The following is a 22,761-nucleotide window of genomic DNA, read 5'->3' on the forward strand; positions in this document are numbered from 1 at the left end:
GCCCCCAGTGGTTCACCTACCCCATAGTGACCTGCAAATATTTTTCTGAGTCACACAGACATTGACATAGGCACAGAGACAGACAGACAGGCAGACACTCACAGTCCATCCATTTCTCCTATAAGCATAACTGTTTTTCTTCCATTGGAGCAGACTTAAGGGAGGATGCATTCCGCCTCCCGAGTGGCGCAGTGGTCTAAGGCACTGCATCGCAGTGCTAGCTGTGCCACTAGAGATCCTGGTTCGAGTCCAGGCTCTGTCGCAGCCGGCCGCGACCGGGAGACCCATGGGGCGGCGCACAATTTGCCCAGCGTCGTCCAGGTTAGGGGAGGGTTTGGCCGGCAGGGATGTTCTTGTCCCATCGCGCACTAGCGACTCCTGTGGCGGGCCGGGCACAGTGCACGCTGACACGGTCGCCAGGTGTACGGTGTTTCCTCCGACACATTGGTGCGGCTGGCTTCCGGGTTAAGCGGGCATTGTGTCAAGAAGCAGTGCGACTCGGTTGGGTTGTGTTTCAAAAGTACACACGCCTCTCGATCTTCGCCTCTCCCGTGTCCGTACTGGAGTTGCAGCGATGGGACAAGACTGTAACTACCAACTGGATACCACAAAATTGGGGAGAAAAAGGGGTAATAAATAAATAAATAAACACATTCCAACAGTAAGGGCTTGAACAAAATGTCAATCAGGATTGAGCAATTAACCCCAATTATGGGGCAAACTGTGACAAGGAGATGAACAAAGCAAGGTCTCATAAGCTCTTTTGTTGCCACCTGTCTCCCATACACTGCAGTTCAATAGAGGAGTTTTGAAAAGATGTGCAGAGAGAATGAACAAAGATGTCATGAGAAGAAAGAGGGAAGAGCGAGTGTAAAGAAAGGAGGAGAGAATATTGAGAGAGGGGTGGAAAAGTGCAGAGAAATAGAGATGAAGAGGAAGAAGAGAGTTAGAGATGAAGAGATAGGGGGAAAGAGAGAGAGAACGAGGGAGAGCAGAGCGGGAGCGAGGCAGAGAGAGAGAGCGATAGAAGGAGTGTGAGAGAAACAGAGCAAGCGAGCAGCCAGCCAGAACTAATTGAAGACCCACCGCTGAGGCAGAGTGGGCGTGGGTGCCTCTGTGTTGCCGGGAGCAACTGCTCAAGGTGGTTGTTTCCCACACAACACCCCCGCGCCCCTCCCTCCCTCCATCCGCCTCCTCCTAATCAAACGGATTACAGATGTCTACGGGCGCTGCCTAAGTGTGTGTGTGTCTGTGTATGTGTGTGTGTGTGTGTGTGTCCCTGTGGGTGCTTTTGTGACTTTTGGAGAATTGTGTGTCTAATTCTCAGAGAATGGTTTCAGATGTAACCACTACTCACAAGAGGGACATTGTGTGTGTATCATTCGATATTTTGAATATTTGTGTGTGGGTAGGCATGCATAACATGTCTGTACATTGGAGCAAGTCTCATAATAAAGTATTGTATTAAAAGAGTTGCTGCGTGCCAGTGTACCAAATGTGTATGAGTTCACAGCTCACACACACATTCATGGTCCACAACTATTTATATCCTATGAAAAACGAATTATCCCCAGTGTTTCACCGTATAGTTCATTGAATGCTACCATAAGCCACATTTAAACTCCATAGCTCATTAAACAGATGCTCCTGCACACCATGTGGGCTAGCCAAAGTCTCTCACCCCTTCAACTATGTGCATGGGCAGCAAACCCACAGGAAAAACAATACTTCCCTTAGTTCCACATCTGTTGGCCAGATGACACAGATGAGTCATCCTACGGTAAGAACTCTATTCCATTAGCTTTCATCACTCCAACTCGTTGCCATATTGAACATTTCAGCAATGACTATTTGAATAACAGTTACTTTCTTAGCACTCAGCTGATATGAATAAACAAAACTCTGTTCAGTTGGCCACTCTAAACATCAGCTATGACTGTGTTGTGTGTGCTCTTTGTACAAGTGCTTGGTCCGGCCAACCCGAACACTTCCACAGGATCTTTGTCTTGATCATTTTCAGGCTAATGGCTGTACGTCTTACATAAGATCCTCGTCATCAAAATAGCTGGATAACATAGAAAATCATGGGTATAGAAACCCCCAAAATCCATAACGTGAGATAATGGGAATCACTAATCCAGTTCACACATTGCTTCATTTTAGCAACTCAACCCACTAAGCCTTCCCATTATCAAATGCACAACTACATTGCTATTATGAACTACAATTTACCCTTAGGCACAAATCTAAGATCAGCTTACCCTTTCCACATCCTAATCTTAATAAATGAGTGATCAAATGCTAAACTGACCTTAGATCAGTCTATGGATGACTAACTCCTACTGCCTATGGCTATTATGATGATGTGCAAGATTTAGGTCTACTTCCTGGTAAACGACTAAGGATATATCAGGCTTTAGTAAATCTCTATAGAAGACTATAGCAGAGATTATGGCCTGTAGTGAATTAAAGGGGTTGAGGGGAAACTATCACTGGGATTTGAGTCTGCCTCAGAAAGCCTATATTTAATGCTGTTGTGATGTTTCTTAAAGGGATATGGAGATGTTTATGCATGCATTTAGTGAATGAATGACAATTACTCATGATACTTAATTTGTGCATGTGTTGTTACTTAAAGGACATTCATGTTCTACAGTACATTAAATACATGCTGAACGAGTGCACATTTACACGCAGACATGCAGGTAAAGATACCGGTCTACATTGTAAATACATAATTTATTTACAATGTCCATATGTGCACTCACAACCATAAATAAGACAATTGGTCTTGCTCCTTTAAATGAATCTAGCACAAACCATGGCACATCTTCCACAGGTGAATCCAAGATGTCAGAGAACCATAACGAAGTGAGCCTGGAGTTCTTAATCATCATGTCCTCTCTTGAGACAGGACAGACACAGACAAAGACACAGAGACAGCGACAGCGACAGAGAAAGACAGACACACAGCCTCAACCCTCATTGCTTCCAAAACATCCCAAAACAATTGTCACCCATAATAATAAGCGCCCTCCTTTAATTGGCTCCTGGGGAGTTTGAGACATGTTCTAAATTGGCTGAGAGAGTAGGTGTGAACTATTCTTATGGCCCTTGTGGAAATCTTTAACTCACTACCCTCCCTGCTAGCACCATGCTCTAACCTACAGAATCATATGATCCATAATAGTTCCACAAAAGACTCACAATAGATTTCAGTTATAATAATCTGAGGAGAGCAGTTATATTGTTTCCCAAACTCATTACTTAGGAGGTGTAGTGGATTCTGTCAAGACAAAATGTACTGTGCCCAATTGGTTTCAATTGAACATTTATCCCATCCTCCATCATGGTGTAGAATACACAGTCACAACTGCTTTCTTCTGGTTTCAACTGAACATGTTTCCACGATGTGGGTTTGGGGGCCAATTTGAGCAAAAAGTCTACATTGAAGTAAAAAGACAAAGTAAAGTATAGGTTCCATTTCAGGACACGTTACCCCATACCTTGCTCCCTAAAACAACCCTGCAAACGCCACTGTACTTCCTCTCTGTCCAGACTCCAGACAAAGCTAAGATAAGATAGTTGGCAAAAACAATCTCAGGCAGTGCGTGTGTATGTGTCGGCGGTGAGTGTGTGTATATAAAAACACAGATTGGTAGATATGTGGCAATACGCCACAGTCAACGTCCTTCGGCTTGAGACAGATAATCTCCCCGTTGCGTGTCTACCATCTCTGCACACTTCATAAACACGCAACACTCCCTCTTCCTCCTCGCTCCCTCTCTCCTTCACTCCTACTAGTCTCTGCTTCTTTTCCTCTCCCCTCTCTGTCCGTCTCTGCCCTCCCACTCACCTTGACATCTCTCTATCCATCTCTCCGTTACCTTCCTCCTGTTCCCTCCCTATCCCTGCACCCATCTTTCCCATAGACACACTCCATGCTCCCTGTAAAACATGGCTGAGCCAGAGACAAAGATCCCTATAATCCTCTCTTCATCTACACTGGCTGCCTGAGATTGATATGGTCTGTCTTGTTTTGGCATTTGAGATGGGGATCTTCACTTTTGCAATCACTAAATGGCTTACAGTACCCAAGCTGAGGCATGAATGCCAACAGGCTTGACAAATCTCTATAAGCAAGGCCCAGAGGTTCAAAGGTAACAGGTTGACCGAGGACACCTTGGAGTGTGGACCTAATTGCTCCTCTGCTGTTAACTGGAACTGACAAATGTATGGTTGAGGTGAGATAACCAGAAACCTCCCAGTACTGATACTGAAAGCCTGTTTATGTGTCGGTGTGTGTGAGACACCATGGACGTAAGTGTACATGAGTGAGTGAGTGAGTGAGTGAGTGAGTGAGTGAGTGAGTGAGTGTACATATCTACCTGTACAGTGCATTCAAAACCTTTGACTTTTTCCACATTCTGTTACGTTACAGCCTTATTTTAAAATTGATTAAATTACTTTTTCCCCCTCAATCTCCACACAATACCCCATAATGACAAAGCGAAAACAGATTTGTTGAAATGTTTGCAAATGTATTAAAAATAAAATAAAAACCTTATTTACATAAGTATTCAGACCCTTTGCTATAAGACTCGAAATTGAGCTCAGGTGCATCCTGTTTCCATTGATCATCCTTGAGATGTTTCTTCAACTTGATTGGAGTTCACCTGTGGTAAATTCAATTGACTGGACATGATTCGGAAAGGCACACACTGGTCTATATAAGGTCCCACAGTTGACAGTGCATGTCAGAGCAGAAACCAAGCCATGAGGTCGAAGGAATTGTCCATACAGCTCCGAGACAGTTGACGGTAAATGTCAGAGCAAAAACCAAGCCATGAGGTTGAAGGAATTGTCCGTAGAGCTCCGAGACAGGATTGTGTCAAGGCACAGATCTGGGGAAGAGTACCAAAACATTTCTGCACCATTGAAGGTCTCCAAGAACACAGTGGCCTCCATCATTCTTAAATGGAAGAAGTTTGGACCCACCAACACTCTTCCTAGAGCTGGCCACCCGGCCAAACTGAACAATCGGGGGAGAAGGGTTTTGGTCAGGGAGGTGACCAAGAACCCGATGGTCACTCTGACAGAGCTCCAGAGTTCCTCTGTGGAGATGGGAGAACCTTCCAGAAGGTCAACCATCTCTGCAGCACTCCACCAATCAGGCCAGATGGAAGCCACTCTTCAGTAAAAGGCACATGACAGCCCACTTGGAGTTCGCCAAAAGGCAAGATTCTCTGGTCTGATGAAACCAAGATTGAACTCTTTGGCCTGAATGCCAAGCGTCATGTCTAGAGGAAACCTGGCACCATCCCTACAGTGAAACATGGTGGTGGTAGCATCATGCTGTGAGGATGTTTTTCAGCGGCAGGGACTGGGAAACTAGTCAGGATCGAGGGAAAGATGAACGGAGCAAAGTACAGAGAGATCCTTGATGAAAACCGGTTCCAGAGCGCTCAGAACCTCAGAATGGGAGGAAGGTTCACCTTCCAACAGGACAATGACCCTAACCACACAGCCAAGACAACGCAGGAGTGGCTTTGGGAGAAGTCTCTGAAGAGCCCGGACTTGAACCCGATCGAACATCTCTGGAGACCTGAAAATAACTGTGCAGTGACGCTCCCCGTCCAACCTGACAGAGCTTGAGAGGATCTGCAGAGAAGAATGGGAGAAACTCCTCAAATACAGATGTGCCAAGCTTGTAGGGTCATTCCCAAGAAGATTCAAGGCTGTAATCACTGCCAAAGGTGCTTCAACAAAGTACTGAGTAAAGGGTCTGAATACTTATGTAAATGTGATTAGCTTATAATCCATTTGAGAATAAGGCTGTAACATAAAAAAATGGAAAAAGTCAAGGGGTCTGAATACTTTCCGAATGCACTGTATAACCCTGTCTTTTCCAACAGTCTTGAAGGAGTTCCCACATATGCTGAGCACTTGTTGGCTGCTTTTCCTTCACTCTGCGGTCCAACTCATCCCAAACCATCTCAATTGGGTTGAGGTCGGGTGATTGTGGAGGCCAGGTCATCTGATGCAGCACTCCATCACTCTCCTTCTTGGTCAAATAGCCCTTACACAGCATGGAGGTGTGTTTTGGGTCATTGTCCTGTTGAAAAACAAATGATAGTCCCACTAAGCACAAACCAGATGGGATGGCGTATCGCTGCAGAATGCTGTGGTAACCCATGCTGGTTAAGTGTGCCTTGAATTCTAAATAAATCACAGACCGTGTCACTAGCAAAGCACCCCCACGCCATCACACCTCCTCCTCCATGCTTCACGGTGGGAACCACACATGCGGAGATCATCCGTTCACCTACTCTGCATCTCACAAAGGTACGGCGGTTGGAACCAAAAATCTCACATTTGTACTCATCAGACCAAAGGACAGATTTCCACCGGTCTAATGTCCATTGCTCGTGTTTCTTGGCCCAAGCAAGTCTCTTCTACTTATTGGTGTCCTTTAGTAGTGGTTTCTTTGCAGCAATTCAACCATATGTGTTATTTCATAGTTTTGATGTCGTCACTATTATTCTACAATGTAGAAAATAGTAAAAATAAAGAAAAACCCTTGAATGAGTAGGTGTGTCCAAACTTTTGACTGGTACTGTATGTTATAAATATGTGCCACACACACACACACACACACACACACGTGTGCAAACATACACAGTATACACACACACAATTACACATGCAAACACACACACACACCCATGCAAACACACGTAAACCAAATAATCCACTCTGCCCAGCTATTTGTCACACCAACAGCTGCATACACTCCAAGCGTCACTTGTATCACTTTAACCTTATACATTTAAACACTAACACATTTCCACTATGTCTGTTATTGATATCTGAAAACCAGGAATTCACACACTCACACCCGATGCCCGGTTTAAATGTATCAGAACCTGTAATTCACAGTTGCACCATCAAAAGGACTAATGCAAACACTGGTGTTAATCTGTGAAGACAAGAAACTCACAAACACATGTGTGCTCATGGACACACTCGCAGATACATGACCATGAGCGAGAAGCATGGGAGAGGTCAGGACCAAATATGGTAGTCTTACAAGAGGTTTCAAAAATTGCAATTATATGCAATTGTTGTATATTCTTAAAAGAGGCAATGACGTGCTGTGGGACTCATACAATGATACAAATGTATGATTACTGTCTACATTATCCTAGGTTGAATACAGAGAAAGAGCATGCTAACCCTATCTGGCCCTCATTTATTCATCCACCCACCCATCCATCCATCCATCCATCCATCCATCCATCCATCCATCCATTAACCCACACACCTGGCACAGCTGCCATCTGATCTGGGATCTGCCCCTGTGGCACATAAAAAGGGCCAGCCAGTAGTCTGTATTATTGTCAGCTCTGTCCTAAAGATAAGGCTGAGCCCCATAAGGGTGAATGGGGGTGAGACTGAGAGCATGCCTCTATGGGATGGATCTGATAAGAGCTTCTCACTAGGCTCTGACTTGGCTCTCTGTATAGTCCAGGATTAGACACAGGCGAGACAGTGTTAGAATAGTCTAGTGCTGAGCGATTCACAGCCATTTCTGTTTTTTGGGGGGGGGGTTATTAAACAACTAATTGACCTACGTCGGTTCAATTATTTTAATTCCTTTTAGTTCATTATTTTTGTGAGCCCAGCGCGCCGTTTCTCTAGAGAAAAATCTCATCATTCACGAGAGAAATCAAGAACTATGTGGGACGCTGGGCTGAAGGGAGTTGTAGTTTTCATGAAGCAATTATTCAACCTAGTTCAGCGCAGAAACGTGGTAATTAATTATATTTTATATTTATATTTTAGTCATTTAGCAGACGCTCTTATCCAGAGCGACTTACAGGAGCAATTAGGGTTAAATGCCTTGCTCAAGGGCACATCGGAATTGTTCACCTAGTTGGCTTGGGGATTCGAACCAGCGACCTTTCAGTTACTGGCCCAACGCTCTTAACCACCCCCCCGTTCTTCACTGTCTCCACACATATGCTTCCCCATGTACCACTCACGCATTGTCTATCCATTCTACACCCTCTTCTCCCATATCCCTCAATCCCTGCCTGCTGTCCCAGCTACACCTCTGTAGAAGTGGGCAACAAAGATCGGGTCCCTCTCTTCTAGAATGTGCAGGAAACTGTTCCTCTCCTCCTCACCCCATGACTCAAACCATTGGGTCCAGAGGCGCAGTTGGCATTCAAATATATTTGGTGGGCTGTCCTTAACCTGTAGCGTATTGAGCGACTCGAGGAGGGTACACACTTTCCCTGGCACAGCTTTCCCCAACAGGTCCTGCAGAAACCGTTCCCTCTGGGCAGTGCCCCAGCTCAGGAACCAGCTCAACACACAACGCTGCACCTGAAGAGTTACGTAGGAGAGTGGCAGGGGCTCTCTGCCTGCCGCTGAGTTCAGAGAGGTACAAGATAGGTTCTCCAAACTGGGAGGCACTAAACCCTGTGGTACTGACGGAAAGTCTGCCTGGCTGGGTGAAGACGAACTGGACTGTGTGCAGAACCAATCCTGTCCAGCAGTGTTAGCTGTATCCAGTGTGTTGCTACTGATGTTGGGATAGTGTGTGTCGCTGGACAGGGTGCCAGCAGCTGGGGGCATCATGCCAGGGGGCTGCTGGTTTGAGCCTTGATTGACATGGAAGAACCAGGACATCATGCACCGTTTTTTACAAGTCACGTTCTTCTTATTTTCAACATGTTGCAACCTCCAACTACAATGACCATAATCCACTGCGCATGTTCTTTCCGGCTCGGGCAGAGATGGATACACTTTTACGCCTGCTACATTAGGTTAGATACACACAGACCGCATAAGAGAGGAATGTACACAACACAATGACGAGAGGGATAGAGAAAGTTTGTGAAAGTATGCCTTATCTACTTTGAAGAACTAGTAAAAATGATTTTGTCAGACAGCTCTGTAGCATAGCCTAGCTAAATAGGATGACTAAAGACAGTACAGTATGGGGAGCAATGGCAAAGATAACAGATGGCCTGGCTGGCTGGCTGCTACTGCCTGATCAGAAATGAGATGAGGCTTTTAGGATTGAAAAATAATAAAGTCAAATAAAAAAGTTTCAAAAGTAATATACACAACTAAAATATGTTATTATTTCATCGTAATTTCCTATTTTTCTATTGATGTCTACCCAATGTGGACCTGACAGAGACAATGGAATTGAATGTTCACAATTTTTGGCTTTGGAATTTCCATTAAAAAGCTCAAAAATCATTTCACTTATAATTCACTGTATCACAATTCCAGTGGTTCAGAAGTTTACATACACTAAGTTGACTGTGCCTTTAAACAGCTTGGAAAATTCCAGAAAATTATGTAATGGCTTTAGAAGCTTCTGATAGGCTAATTGACATCATTTTAGTCAATTGGAGGTGTACCTGAGGATGCATTTCAAGGCCTACCTTCAAACTCAGTGCCTCTTTGCTTGACATCATGGGAAAATCAAAAGAAATCAGCCAAAACCTCAGAAAGAAAACTCTGGTTCATCCTTGGGAGCAATTTAGGGAGCAATTTCCAAACACCTGAAGGTACCACATTCATCTGTACAAACAATAGTAACCAAGTATAAACACCATGGGACCACGCAGCCGTCATACTGCTCAGGAAGGAGATGCGTTCTGTCTCCTAGAGATGAACGTACATTGGTGCGAAAAGTGCAAATCAATCCCAGAACAACAGCAAAGGACCTTGTGAAGATGCTGGAGGAAACGGGTACAAAAGTATCAATATCCACAGTAAAACGAGTCCTATATCGACATAACCTGAAAGGCCGCTCAGCAAGAAAGAAGCCACTGCTCCAAAACCGCCATAAAAAAGCCAGACTACGGTTTGCAACTGCACATTGGGACACAGATCGTACTTTTTGGAGAAATGTCCTCTGGTCTGATGAAACAAAAATAGAACTGTTTGGCCATAATGACCATCGTTATGTTTGGAGGAAAAGGGGGGCAGCTTGCATGCCAACCGTGAAGCATGGAGGTGGCAGCATCATGCTGTGGGGGTGCTTTGCTGCAGGAGGGACTGGTGCACTTCTCAAAATAGATGGCATCATGAGGCAGGACAATTATGTGGATATATTGAAGCAACATCTCAACACATCAGTCAGGAAGTTAAAGCTTGGTCGCAAATGGGTCTTCCAAATGGACAATGACCACAAGCATACTTCCAAAGTTGTGGCAAAATAGCTTAAGGACAACAAAGTCAAGGTATTGGAGTGGCCATCACAAAGCCCTGACCTCAATCCTATAGTACATTTGTGGGCAGAACTAAAAAAGCGTGTGCAAGCAAGGAGGCCTACAAACCTGACTCAGTTACACCAGCTCTGTCAGGAGGAATGGGCCAAAATTCATCCAACTTATTGTGGGAAGCTTGTGGAAGGCTACCCGAAACGTTTGACCCAAGTTAAACAATTTAAAGGCAATGCTATCAAATACTAATTGAGTGTATGTAAACTTCCGACCCACTGGGAATGTGATGAAATAAATAAAAGCTGAAATAAACCACTCTCTACTATTATTCTGACATTTCACATTCTTAAAATAAAGTGGTGATCCTAACTGACCTAAGAAAGGGAATTTTTACTATGATTAAATGTCAGGAATTGTGAAAAACTGTGTTTAAATATAAACTTCCGACTTCAACTGTAGGTACAGTTTGCACAAACAAAGTAATTTACAGTGTCGTTGATGCCCAAATTATATAAATATCTTAATCTATTAATAAAGGTTTTGCGTTCTCTGAACACTTTGCCTCAACACAATTCACGTGTACTTGTATTTGTATTTATTACGGGAAAAACATTTCAATACATTCATAACAGATCTCACAACACACTATATATGTGCCCTCAGCACCCTACTCCACTACCACATATCTACAACACAAAATCCATGTGTACGTGTGTGTATAGTGCGTATGTTATCATGTGTGTGTATGCATGTCTGTGCCTATTTTGGATGTGCGTGCTTGGGCAAGTATGTGTGCATGCAAGTGAGTATGCATGTGAACTTGTGTATGCAAACAAGTGTGTGTACTTGCATTTAAGTGTGTATGTGTGCGGGTGTGCCTTCATGTGGGGCATCCCTCCCGTCGCTCCCTGAAGACGAACGAGCCAAGAGGATGGAAATGAGGGTGGAGAGACACTCCCCGGGAATCTGATTGCGAGGGCTTGGAAAAGCTGCGGGAATAGGCCTTTTGGAAGGATATTTCCCGTCGCTTAATCCGCTCTCCATCTCCCCAATGCGGGATTAGGCAGGAATTCTGAGATCCAGGAGGAATAAATAGCCAGACTCTCCGGGCTCTCATGACCGCCGTTTACCCAACCTGTCGCCATGTTTCTGATCCAAATTGACCACACACACACACACACACACACACACACACACACACACAGAGGAGTGCTAAGAAAATTCTAAGCAATGAGCTTCGTTGCACAACAGTTATGTTAATCTCTTGTGTTGTTAACTGCCCAATTACATTTTCTAATTACCTTAGACAAAAGGGTCAGGGGTCTAGATACACAGACAGCATATTTGACGACTACGTAAACAGTTTACGACACTTCTTGAACTTGAACTACAGTAAGTGAATTTGGATTGAACTGAGACTTTATCCACAGAGAAGCATCAGGGAACTAGTATGCTAATTAACATTAGTGCTGGGGGTTTCGTAATACTGTACTTCTGTTATCAAGTGGGCCAATAAAGTTACAGGCAATAGACCTATTACGTGTTATCTGGGCTCGGTCAGCAGGGCACAACCTTACGGAACATTCATATATTGTTGACTCTGCAGCTTTCCAAGTCTGGTGGAAAGCAAACTGAACCAGGGTTTTCCTCTAGGATTTTGCCTGTGCTTGGCTCCATTCCATAATTTATTTTTCCTGAAAAAATATGGAGAGTGGTACTCAGTAATGTGTTGTATTGGATTTGCCCAAAACATAACTCAAAAATTCAAAAAGTTAATTGCTTTGCCACAGACTTTGCAGTATTACTTTAGTGCCTTGTTGCAAACAGGATGTATGTTTTGGAATATTTTTATTCTGCACAGGCTTCCTTCTTTTCACTCTGTCAATTAGGTTAGTATTGTGGAGTAACTGCAATGTTCTTGATCCATTCTCAGTTTTCTCCTATCACAGCAATTAACACTAACTGTTTTAAAGTCACCATTGGCCTCTGTCCTCGGTTGCAACATTCACTACCGAGTTCCAAACTGCCTCTGGAAGCAACGTCAGCAGAATAACTGTTCTTTGGGAGCTTCATGAAATGGGTTTCCATGGCCGAGCAGCCGCACACAAGCCTAAGATCATCATGCGCAATGCCAAACGTCGGCTGGAGTGGTGTAAAGATCACCGCCATTGGACTCTGGAGCAGTGGAAACGCGTTCTCTGGAGTGATAAATCACGCTTCACCATCTGGCAGTCCGACGGGATGAGTCTGGGTTTGGCGGATGCCAGGAGAAGGCTACCTACCCGAATGCATAGTGCCAACTGTAAAGTTTGGTGGAGGAGGAATAATGGTCTGGGGCTGTGTTTTCATGGTTCAATCTAGGCCCCTTAGTTCCAGTGAACGGAAACCTTAACGCTACAGCATACAATGACATTCTAGACGATTCTGTGCTTCCAACCTTTTGGCAACAGTTTGGGGAAGGCCATTTCCTGTTTCAGCATGACAATGCCCACATGCACAAAGCGAGGTCCATACAGAAATGGTTTGTTGAGCACCTTTAGGATAAATTGGAATGCCGACTGCGAGCCAGACCTAATCGCCCAACATCAGTGCCAGACCTCACTAATGCTCGTGGCTGAATGGAAGAAAGTCCCAGAAGAGTGGAGGCTGTTATAGCAGCAAAGGGGGGACCAACTCCATATTAATGCCCATGATTTTGAAATGAGATGTTGGACGAGCAGGTGTCCACATACTTTTGGTCATGTAGTACACACACATACACACATATACACAGTGCATTCGGAAAGTATTCAGACCACTTGACTTTTCCACATTTTGTTACATTACAGCCTTATTCTAAAATGGAAGTGGATTTAACAGGTGACATCTGTAAGGGATCATAGCTTTCACCTGGATTCACCTAGTCAGTCTATGTCATGGAAAAAGCAGGTGTTTTTAATGTTTTGTATACTCAATGTATGCGTATATATGTACATATGTGTGTATATACACAGTTGAAGTCGGAAGTTTACATACACTTAGGTTGGAGTCATTAAAACTTGTTTTTCAACCACTCCACAAATTCCTTGTCCATCTACTTTGTGCATGACACAAGTAACACTAAGTTGACTGTGCCTTTAAACAGCTTGGGAAAAATGATTCCTTCTGATAGGCTAATTTACATCATTTGAGTCAATTGGAGGTGTACCTGTGGATGTATTTCAAGGCCTACCTTCAAACTCAGAGCCTCTTTGCTTGACATCATGTGAAAATCAAAAGAAATCAGCCAAGACCTCAAAAAAAAAATTGTAGACCTCCACAAGTCTGATTCATCCTTGGGAGCAATTTCCAAATGCCTGAAGGTACCACGTTCATCTGTACAAACAATAGTACGCAAGTATATATTATTTTTTATTTTTTATTTCACCTTTATTTAACCAGGTAAGCCAGTTGAGAACAAGTTCTCATTTACAACTGCGACCTGGCCAAGATAAAGCAAAGCAGTGCAATAAAAACAACAACACAGAGTTACATATGGGGTAAACAAAACATAAAGTCAAAAATACAACAGAAAATATATATAGTGTGTGTGAATGTAGTAAGTTATGGAGGTAAGGCAATAAATAGGCCATAGTGCAAAATAGTTATAATTCCATATTAACACTGGAATGATAGATGTGCAAAAGATGATGTGCAAATAGAGATACTGGGGTGCAAATTAGCAAAATAAATAACAATATGGGGATGAGGTAGTTGGGTGGGCTAATTTCAGAATGGCTGTGTACAGGTGCAGTGATCGGTAAGCTGCTCTGACAACTGATAAACACCATGGGACCACGCAGCCGTCATACCGCTCAGGAAGGAGACGCATTCTGTCTCCTAGAGATTAACGTACTTTGGTGCGAAACGTGCAAATCAATCCCAGAACAACAGCAAAGATCCTTGTGAAGACGCTGGAGGAAACAGGTACAAAAGTATCTATATCCACAGTAAAACGAGTATCTACAGTGCTATGAAAAAGTATTTTCCCCCTTTCTAATTTTCTCTACTTTTGCATATTTGTGATACTGACTTATCAGATCTTCAACCAAAACCTAATATTAGATAAAGGGAACATAAGTGGACAAATAACACAACAATTACATATTTATTTCATTTATTTCATAAACAAAGTTATGCAACACCCAATTCCCCTGTGTGAAAAAGTAATTGCCCCCTTACACTCAATAACTGGTTGTGCCACCTTTAGCTGCAATGACTCCAACCAAATGCTTCCTGTAGTTGTTGATCAGTCTCTCACGTCGCTGTGGAGGAATTTTGGCCCACTCTTCTATGCAGAACTGCTTTAACTCAGTGACGTATGGGTTTTCAAGCCTGAGCTGCTCGTTTCAAGTCCTGCCACAACATCTCAATTGGGATTAGGTCTGGACTTTGACTAGGCCATTCCAAAACTTCCAATTTGTTGCTTTTTAGCAATTTTCATGTAGACTTGATTGTGTGTTTTGGATCATTGTCTTGCTAAATGACCCAGCTGCGCTTCAGCTTCAGCTCACAGATAGTCTGACATTCTCCTGTATAATTCTCTGATACAGAGCAGAATTCATGGTTCCTTCTATTAAGGCAAGTCGTCCAGGTCATGAGGCAGCAAACCATCCCCAAACCATCACCACCATGCTTGACCTTTGGTATGATGTTCTTACTGTGGAATGGAGAGTTTGGTTTTCGCCAGGCATTACTGGAACCATGTCGTCCAAAAAGTTATACTTTTGAATAATCTGTCCATAGAACGTTCTTCCAAGAGTCTTGATGATCATCCAGGTGCTTTTGGCAAACTTGAGTCAACTTTTTGGACGAGATAGGACCAATTATGCCTGGCGAAAACCAAACACACACACACACATACACAGTGAGGGAAAAAAGTATTTGATCCCCTGCTGATTTTGTACGTTTGCCCACTGACAAAGAAATGATCAGTCTATAATTTTAATGGTAGGTGTATTTGAACAGTGAGAGACAGAATACAGAAAAACGCATGTTATGAATTGATTTGCATTTTAATGAGGGAAATAAGTATTTGACCCCCTATCAATCAGAAAGATTTCTGGTTCCCAGGTGTCTTTTATACAGGTAACGAGCTGAGATTAGGAGCACACTCTTAAAGGGAGTGCTCCTAATCTCAGCTTGTTACCTCTATAAAAGACACCTGTCCACAGAAGCAATCAATCAATCAGATTCCAAACTCTCCACCATGGCCAAGACCAAAGAGCTCTCCAAGGATGTCAGGGACAAGATTGTAGACCTACACAAGGCTGGAATGGGCTACAAGACCATCGCCAAGCAGCTAGGTGAGAAGGTGACAACAGTTGGTGCGATTATTCGCAAATGGAAAAAACACAAAATAACTGTCAATCTCCCTCGGCCTGGGGCTCCATGCAAGATTTCACCTCATGGAGTTGCAATGATCATGAGAACGGTGAGGAATCAGCCCAGAACTACACAGGAGGATCTTGTCAATGATCTCAAAGCAGCTGGGACCATACTCACCAAGAAAACAATTGGTAACACACTATGCCGTGAAGGACTGAAATCCTGCAGCGCCCGCAAGGTCCCCCTGCTCAAGAAAGCACATATACAGGGCCGTCTGAAGTTTGCCAATGAACATCTGAATGATTCAGAGGAGAACTGGGTGAACGTGTTGTGGTCAGATGAGACCAAAATGGAGCTCTTTGGCATCAACTCAACTCGCCGTGTTTGGAGGAGGAGGAATGCTGCCTATGACCTCAAGAACACCATCCCCACCGTCAAACATGGAGGTGGAAACATAAAGCTTTGGGGGTGTTTTTCTGCTAAGGGGACAGGACAACTTTACTGCATCAAAGGGATGATGGACGGGGCCATGTACCGTCAAATCTTGGGTGAGAACCTCCTTCCCTCAGCCAGGGCATTGAAAATGGGTCGTGGATGGGTATTCCATCATGACAATGAACCCAAAACACACGGCCAAGGCAACAAAGGAGTGGCTCAAGAAGAAGCATATTAAGGTCCTGGAGTGGCCTAGCCAGTCTCCAGACCTTAATCCCATAGAAAATCTGTGGAGGGAGCTGAAGGTTCGAGTTGCCAAACGTCAGCCTCGAAACCTTAATGACTTGGAGAAGATCTGCAAAGAGGAGTGGAACAAAATCCCTCCTGAGATGTGTGCAAACCTGGTGGCCAACTACAAGAAATGTCTGACCTCTGTGATTGCCAACAAGGGTTTTGCCACCAAGTACTAAGTCATGTTTTGCAGAGGGGTCAAATACTTATTTCCCTCATTAAAATGCAAATCAATTTATAACATTTTTGACATGCGTTTTCTGGATTTTTTTGTTGTTATTCTGTCTCTCACTGTTGAAATAAACCTACCATTAAAATTATAGACTGATCATGTCTTTGTCAGTGGGCAAACGTACAAAATCAGCAGGGGATCAAATACTTTTTTCCCTCACTGTATGCTGAACACTTGTTGGCTGATATTCCTTCACTCTGCAGTCCAACTCATCCCAAACCATCTCAATTGGGTTGAGGTCAGGTGATTGTGGAGGCCAGGTCATCTGATGCAGCACTCTATCACTCTCCTTCTTGGTAAAATAGCTCTTACACAGCCAGGAGGTGTGTTGGGTCATTGTCCTTTTGAAAAAAAAATGATAGTCCCACTAATCGCAAACCAGATGGGATGGCATATTGCTGCAGAATGCTGTGGTAGCCATGCTGGTTAAGTGTGCCTTGAATTCCAAATAAATCACAGACAGTGTGTAGTTACCTCCATGCTTCATGGTGGGAACTACACATGGAGATCTTCCGTTCACCTACTCCGCGTCTCACGAAGACATGGCGGTTGGAACAAAAAATCTCAAATTTGTACTCATCAGACCAAAGGACAGATTTCCACCGGTCTAATGTCCATTGATCGTGTTTCTTGGCCCAGGCAAGTCTCTTCTTCTTATCGGTGTCTTTTAGTAGTGGTTTCTTTGCAACAATTCGACCATGAAGGCCTGATTCACACAGTCTCCTCTGAACAGTTGATGTTGAGATGTGTCTGTTACTTGAATCTGAGAAGCATTTATTTGGGCTGCAATTTCTGAGGCTGGTAACTCTAATGAACTTATCCTCTGCAGCAGAGGTAACTCTGGGTCTTCCTTTCCTGTGGCGGTCCTCATGAGAGCCAGTTTCATCATAGTGCTTGATGGTTTTTGTGACTGCACTTGAAGAAACTTTCAAAGTTCTTGAAATTTTCCGGATTGACTGACCTTCATGTCTTAAAGTAACGATGGACTGTCGTTTCTCTTTGCTTATTTGAGCTGTTCTTGCCATAATATGGACTTGGTCTTTTACCAAATAGGGCTATCTTCTGTATACCAGCCCTACCATGTCACAACACAACTGATTGGCTCAAACACATTAAGAAGGAAAGAAATTCCACAAATTAACTTTTAACAAGGCACACCTGTTCATTGCATTCTAGGTGACTACCTCATGAAGCTGTCATCAAGGCAAAGGGTGGCTACTTCTCAAATATATTTAGGTTTTGGTTACTATATGATTCCATATGTGTTATTTCATAGTTTTGATGTCTTCACTATTATTCTACAATGTAGAAAATAGTCAAAATAAAGAAAAACCCTGGAATGAGTAGGTGTGTCCAAACTTTTGACTGGTACTGTATATATATATATATATATATGTGTATATACAGTGAATACAGAAAGTATTCAGACCCCTTAACTTTTTCCACATTTTGTTACGTTACAGCCCTATTCTAAAATTGATTAAATACAGTTTTTACTCATCAATCTACAGACAATACCCCATAATGACATAGCAAAAACAGGTTTTTATAATTTTTTTGCAAATGTATAAAAAATATAGAAATACATTATTTACATAAGTATTCAGACCCTTTGCTATGAGACTCGAAATTCAGCTCAGGTGCATCCTGTTTCCATTGATCAAATTTGAGATGTTTCTACAACTTTATTGGAGTCCACCTGTGGTGAATTCAATTGATTGGACATGATTTGGAAAGGCACACACCTGTTACACCTAATAAAATGCAAATTAATTACTTAAAAAATCATACAATGTGATTTTCTGGATTTTTGTTTTATATTCCGTCTCTCACAGTTGAAGTGTACCTATGATAAAAATTACAGACCTCTACATGCTTTGTAAGTAGGAAAACCTGCAAAATCGGCAGTGTATCAAATACTTGTTCTCCCCACTGTATGCGTCAGACTACTAATTATACTACACATTTGCTAGCCTATAATTGTAACTTTGTAGGACACATGTCCTGCATCAGCGTCCCATGTTCTCTCCCAGCATAATGGTTTGTACAAGGTGCGTAATTCCAGTCATATAATACAGTATAATACAATAATACAGTACACACTCAAAAAGATTAGCCTACTGTTGCTTGTTTCATGTATTTACTCAAGAGAGCATAGCTACATCTATGGGCTTTTGTGTTTTTCTGTCGTGCGTAATGTGTGGTAGCATATACAGTATATTATATATGCTGTATTGGATAACGGCACTATTTGGGCTTTTTGGGGCTTGGGTTCATAAAATGTATTTAATGTATGGCTCATCAGGCTCAGGTAGCGTCGGGCTTGAATTTTCATGCTGATCAAAGCTCGAATCAAATCCAGACATATTTATATGTTTTATATGCTTTAGAATGACTGTTTTGGCGGGAAATACCAGTTACCCGGGAGAAAAGTGATTTATTTTCAGGAAGAAACATTTGTAAAATACCGGAAAAATATTCAACCCTAGTCACAATGCTGGTTGAAAAACACACCAACACTGATTAGGGGGTAAACCACATTGCTGTGGCTGGTGCAACTGGCTTGGCTGCTTTTCAGAGACTGTGTTTAGTGGAAATACTTGGGGCAAAACATAGATACAGTGTAATGTTTGGTATGTGCTGTGCACACTGTGAACTGACACCTATTACAGATACACAAAGCAACCCCTCCGAGTTAGATCAGCAAATAGGCCTAGTGTTGGAGACAGAGGACAGCCTTGATGCCTTCCCATTTCTAAAGAGGTAGAAGAAAGTTGCCCCTAATTACTGATGCGGGGTAAGATACTTTTTCGTGTCCTAATGGTTTAAGTTAAGAATGGGGGTAGGAATGTCTGATCCTAGATCTGTGGTTATGGGCAACATCTACAAAGTCAAGCCATTTTCTGACCCAGTCTCTTTATATAACGCCAAATTAATGAAAAGGCCAATCAAATGGCTTCCATTACAGAGTGCCACTGCATCACGTCAGCTATAACGACCCTCCAACAGAAAAGTAATTATGCTAATGAGCCATGTTCAACCCTAATGGCAGCCCCAGCCCCAATGCTTGAAGTGTCAGAAGAGTGACAAAAGAGACACACACACACACACACACACACACACACACACAAGCGTGTGTGCGCACACACATGCACGCTCACATGTACACACACATACACACTCATGCCCATAGGGAATGAGAACAGCCTCTGGGCAAACATGGCAGTTCCCACAATGGAGGGACCTAGCCACGCGAGAGAGAGTAAAACGCGAGACGGAAAAAGAAGAGATGCAGGGAGAAAGGAAGGTCTTTCCTGTTTTAGCTTTTGTGAAACTTTCAGCAAGTGAGTCACTTTGTCTGAGACCTAAAGACATATATTTACCTCTAGGTCCCCATCTAACCATTTAGCTAACTGGGTAAAACAAAATTGGCTCACCTGTAGTCTTTATACTTTCATCTCTGTTTCATTTCTTGTTTTGCACACAGTGTGGGTGTGAGAGTGGGGCATCCACAGAATTAAATAAAATACATTACATCTCTATGGGGGCTTCCTAAATTACCCTTATTCACCCTAGCTAACCTCACATACACCCCTATTCCCTGAGCTGAGCCCGAGGGCACTGCCTCACAGAACACTACCGACTCCAGGGTTGCTCCTGGCAACTGGGTAACATCACTCCCATCCCGTCAAGTGACACGGCTACACCAAACAAAGTCAAGGGATAAGAAAATACATCTTCAGAAGCTGCAAGTTAAAGAAGGAGAAAAAACTTCAGAGAAGCAATCTCTAGCATCTACCGTCCCTCTTTCCAGCCACAGTCTAACAATCACCCGCTCCCACTGGCCTCTCTAAACAATCTCCCACCCATATCTCCTCCGGTACAAGCTCTATCTAACTGTACCCTCTGGTCATTCCAAACTACTGTACAGTGTTTGTCTCAGACCACTCTCTCCATCCAGCTTCTTTCAACGATCAAGCACCACAAACCCTCAGGACTACAACTATTTCGTACAACTTTTTCTCAAGTCACTTTCAAAGGTCGAATATGCGTCACTCTGGATATAGATTGCCTAAATGACTGCAATATAATGTAAGAAGATGTAATGCTACGCCAACTAGTTATGTTAACTATCAAATAAGGTGACATCTTCTCTTTTCAGGTCATCAAAGAGCTGAAGTTCTCCTCTCAGCGGAGGCTCGTCTTTCAGTCAAGCCAAGCTCCAAAGAGTCATGAGAAAAGTCTTGAGAATGGGAGCTGACTGGTGAGTATGTTTATTACTACCCAGTTTAGATATCAAAGCCAGTATGCTAGCAGTGGTCCAACAATACAGCCTTTAACCAACGTTCAGTGGAAAATTAAGTGTTGAAGCAAGCATTTGCTTTCTTATTCTGTATCATAGGCTATATTTTACCTAGAGCTACAGTCCTGTACTTCGATATACTGTGACTGTATGTTACTTCTCAACCGAAACCCCAACTTGCCATATATAAATATTTAGTCCTAACATGCATTTTCTCTCTGGTTTCTGATCTGAAAGTTTCGCAGCAAAAGTTTACGTTCGAAATATAGTCAATTAGCTAATTTAGGAGATTTTCGCTTTGAACTCGAGTTGCTGCTTGCTGTTGCTCTCCCACGAGGCAGTTCAAGGAAAAATTAGACGGCTTTCATTTAATAACTTAAGAGCATCCTTACATGCACTGTAGTGAAAATACACCCGCTAAATCACTTCATCTGTTAAGTTTTCATACAACAGTATTTTCCCTTACCCTCCAAGATTGTGCAATCATCTCCCAAGCTTCGTCTGACTTTCCAGTTTCCTCCATTTCCCACAAAGCCTCAACATTCCATTCTCACTCCTCCTCTCCTATCTGAATAGGGGGCGTGTATATTTGAGGTGGGTTGTGCAGTCGCATGTAAAGTTTGTCGTCATCCTGCTGAGTGAAGATTGCGAAGTTGTTAGCAATGCAGTGGTGTGCATTTCCCGGGTGTGAGAAGTACAGCAAAGCAAAGTTGAAAGGAGTGATATTTCATAGTTTGCCAGTAACGGCCATTCCAAGATGCAAGCAATGATTAGTTGCAATATGACGTGAATACACCTGCATCACTGTACATTAGAATGTTTGATAGTGGAATAATCAAGCTAGTCTCTAATTCTATAATTGAGTTGTCTTATTCACTGTATCGCACAGGACCAACCTGAACCCAGTTCAGCCCAGCCAATGACATCAACACCTGCTAAAGAAGTGGACTCCAGATTTTGCAGTGAGGAAGAGGCTCTAGACCCCACGATTAATGCTATAGGTCTGGAACAAGTTCAAGCTCGTCTTCAGATTCTGACAGTGAAGATGGCTACCTGCACCTACCTGCACCCAGCAATAGAGGAGGAGTACAATCTCCAGAGGAACATTTTGCTGGCAAGGCTGTCCACCCAACACGCACAAGATGACCAAAATATTAAAAGCTTTGTAAATAACACTGGCACGCAGCAGAGCTCGGAGCAAAAATAGAAAGTGTAAAGGCATCCGCATACATAGGTTCGGTTTACTCCTAGCAGAACTCAACTAGTCTGTGCTTGCATACTCCCTAAAGACCTTCGCTTGAAAAAGGAGGAAAAAAAGCGGCAATATTACCGTTTGTTCCTCTTGAGCCACCATAGCAACAACATAGTCATAACACTTCCTCAAAATAGTCTGAATTAATCAAGAAATCTGTCATTCATTTTGACATTTTTACAGAGGAAGTCTTAGATGTAGAATTGCCCGACTAAGATATATGGTGCAGTATTTCTCAAGTGAAAGAAATGTACATGAAAACTATTAGTCTCTCATCGAATGACAACAAACACTTAATTGAAGAATCCCGTCCATAGTTCCCACTCCTACTAGGAGTAGTACTGTTGACCAATCACAGAAGGGGTGTAGACTTGCCTCAAGAAAAAAGGTTGTGGTCGAACAGACGAAAAACCCTGCTGAACAACAAAACGAACAAAAACGTCACAAAATGTTCAGAATATACTCGCAAACTGTTTCGACTGGGAAGCATGCAACATGCTTTATATAGCAACAGATGTCCCACAAATCCATCAAGAGCCTGTGTAATGTACACGCTGCAGCAAAACCACCAACAGCAATTTTTCAAGATAAACATTGACTCGCTTGCATGTGCGTGCCTGTTTCAATGAGGCCATTTCTGCATTCCTGCCTC

The 22,761-nt window shown here is 43.0% G+C and overlaps 2 protein-coding genes across 4 annotated transcripts in view; both read right to left on the minus strand.

Moving 5' to 3' along the window:
* The window catches only part of LOC121572004 (semaphorin-6D-like), a 124,788-nt gene that overhangs the window by 61,215 nt on the left and 40,812 nt on the right, over positions 1-22,761 (minus strand). The gene's annotated exons all lie outside the window — the stretch shown is intronic.
* Positions 8,050-8,741, minus strand: LOC121572010 (uncharacterized protein C14orf119 homolog). The gene has a single exon (XM_045222104.1). It carries the CDS (start codon positions 8,698-8,700, stop codon positions 8,086-8,088), a length of 615 nt encoding a protein of 204 aa, XP_045078039.1. The 5' UTR covers positions 8,701-8,741; the 3' UTR covers positions 8,050-8,085.

Source organism: Coregonus clupeaformis, chromosome 8 (genome assembly GCF_020615455.1).
Source record: "Coregonus clupeaformis isolate EN_2021a chromosome 8, ASM2061545v1, whole genome shotgun sequence".
NCBI classification, from domain to species: Eukaryota; Metazoa; Chordata; class Actinopteri; order Salmoniformes; family Salmonidae; genus Coregonus; species Coregonus clupeaformis.

What these genes read in the sequence shown, in the direction of transcription:
- LOC121572010 (XM_045222104.1), bottom strand. Translation starts at nt 8,700, where the DNA reads ATGATGTCCTGGTTCTTCCATGTCAATCAAGGCTCAAACCAGCAGCCC.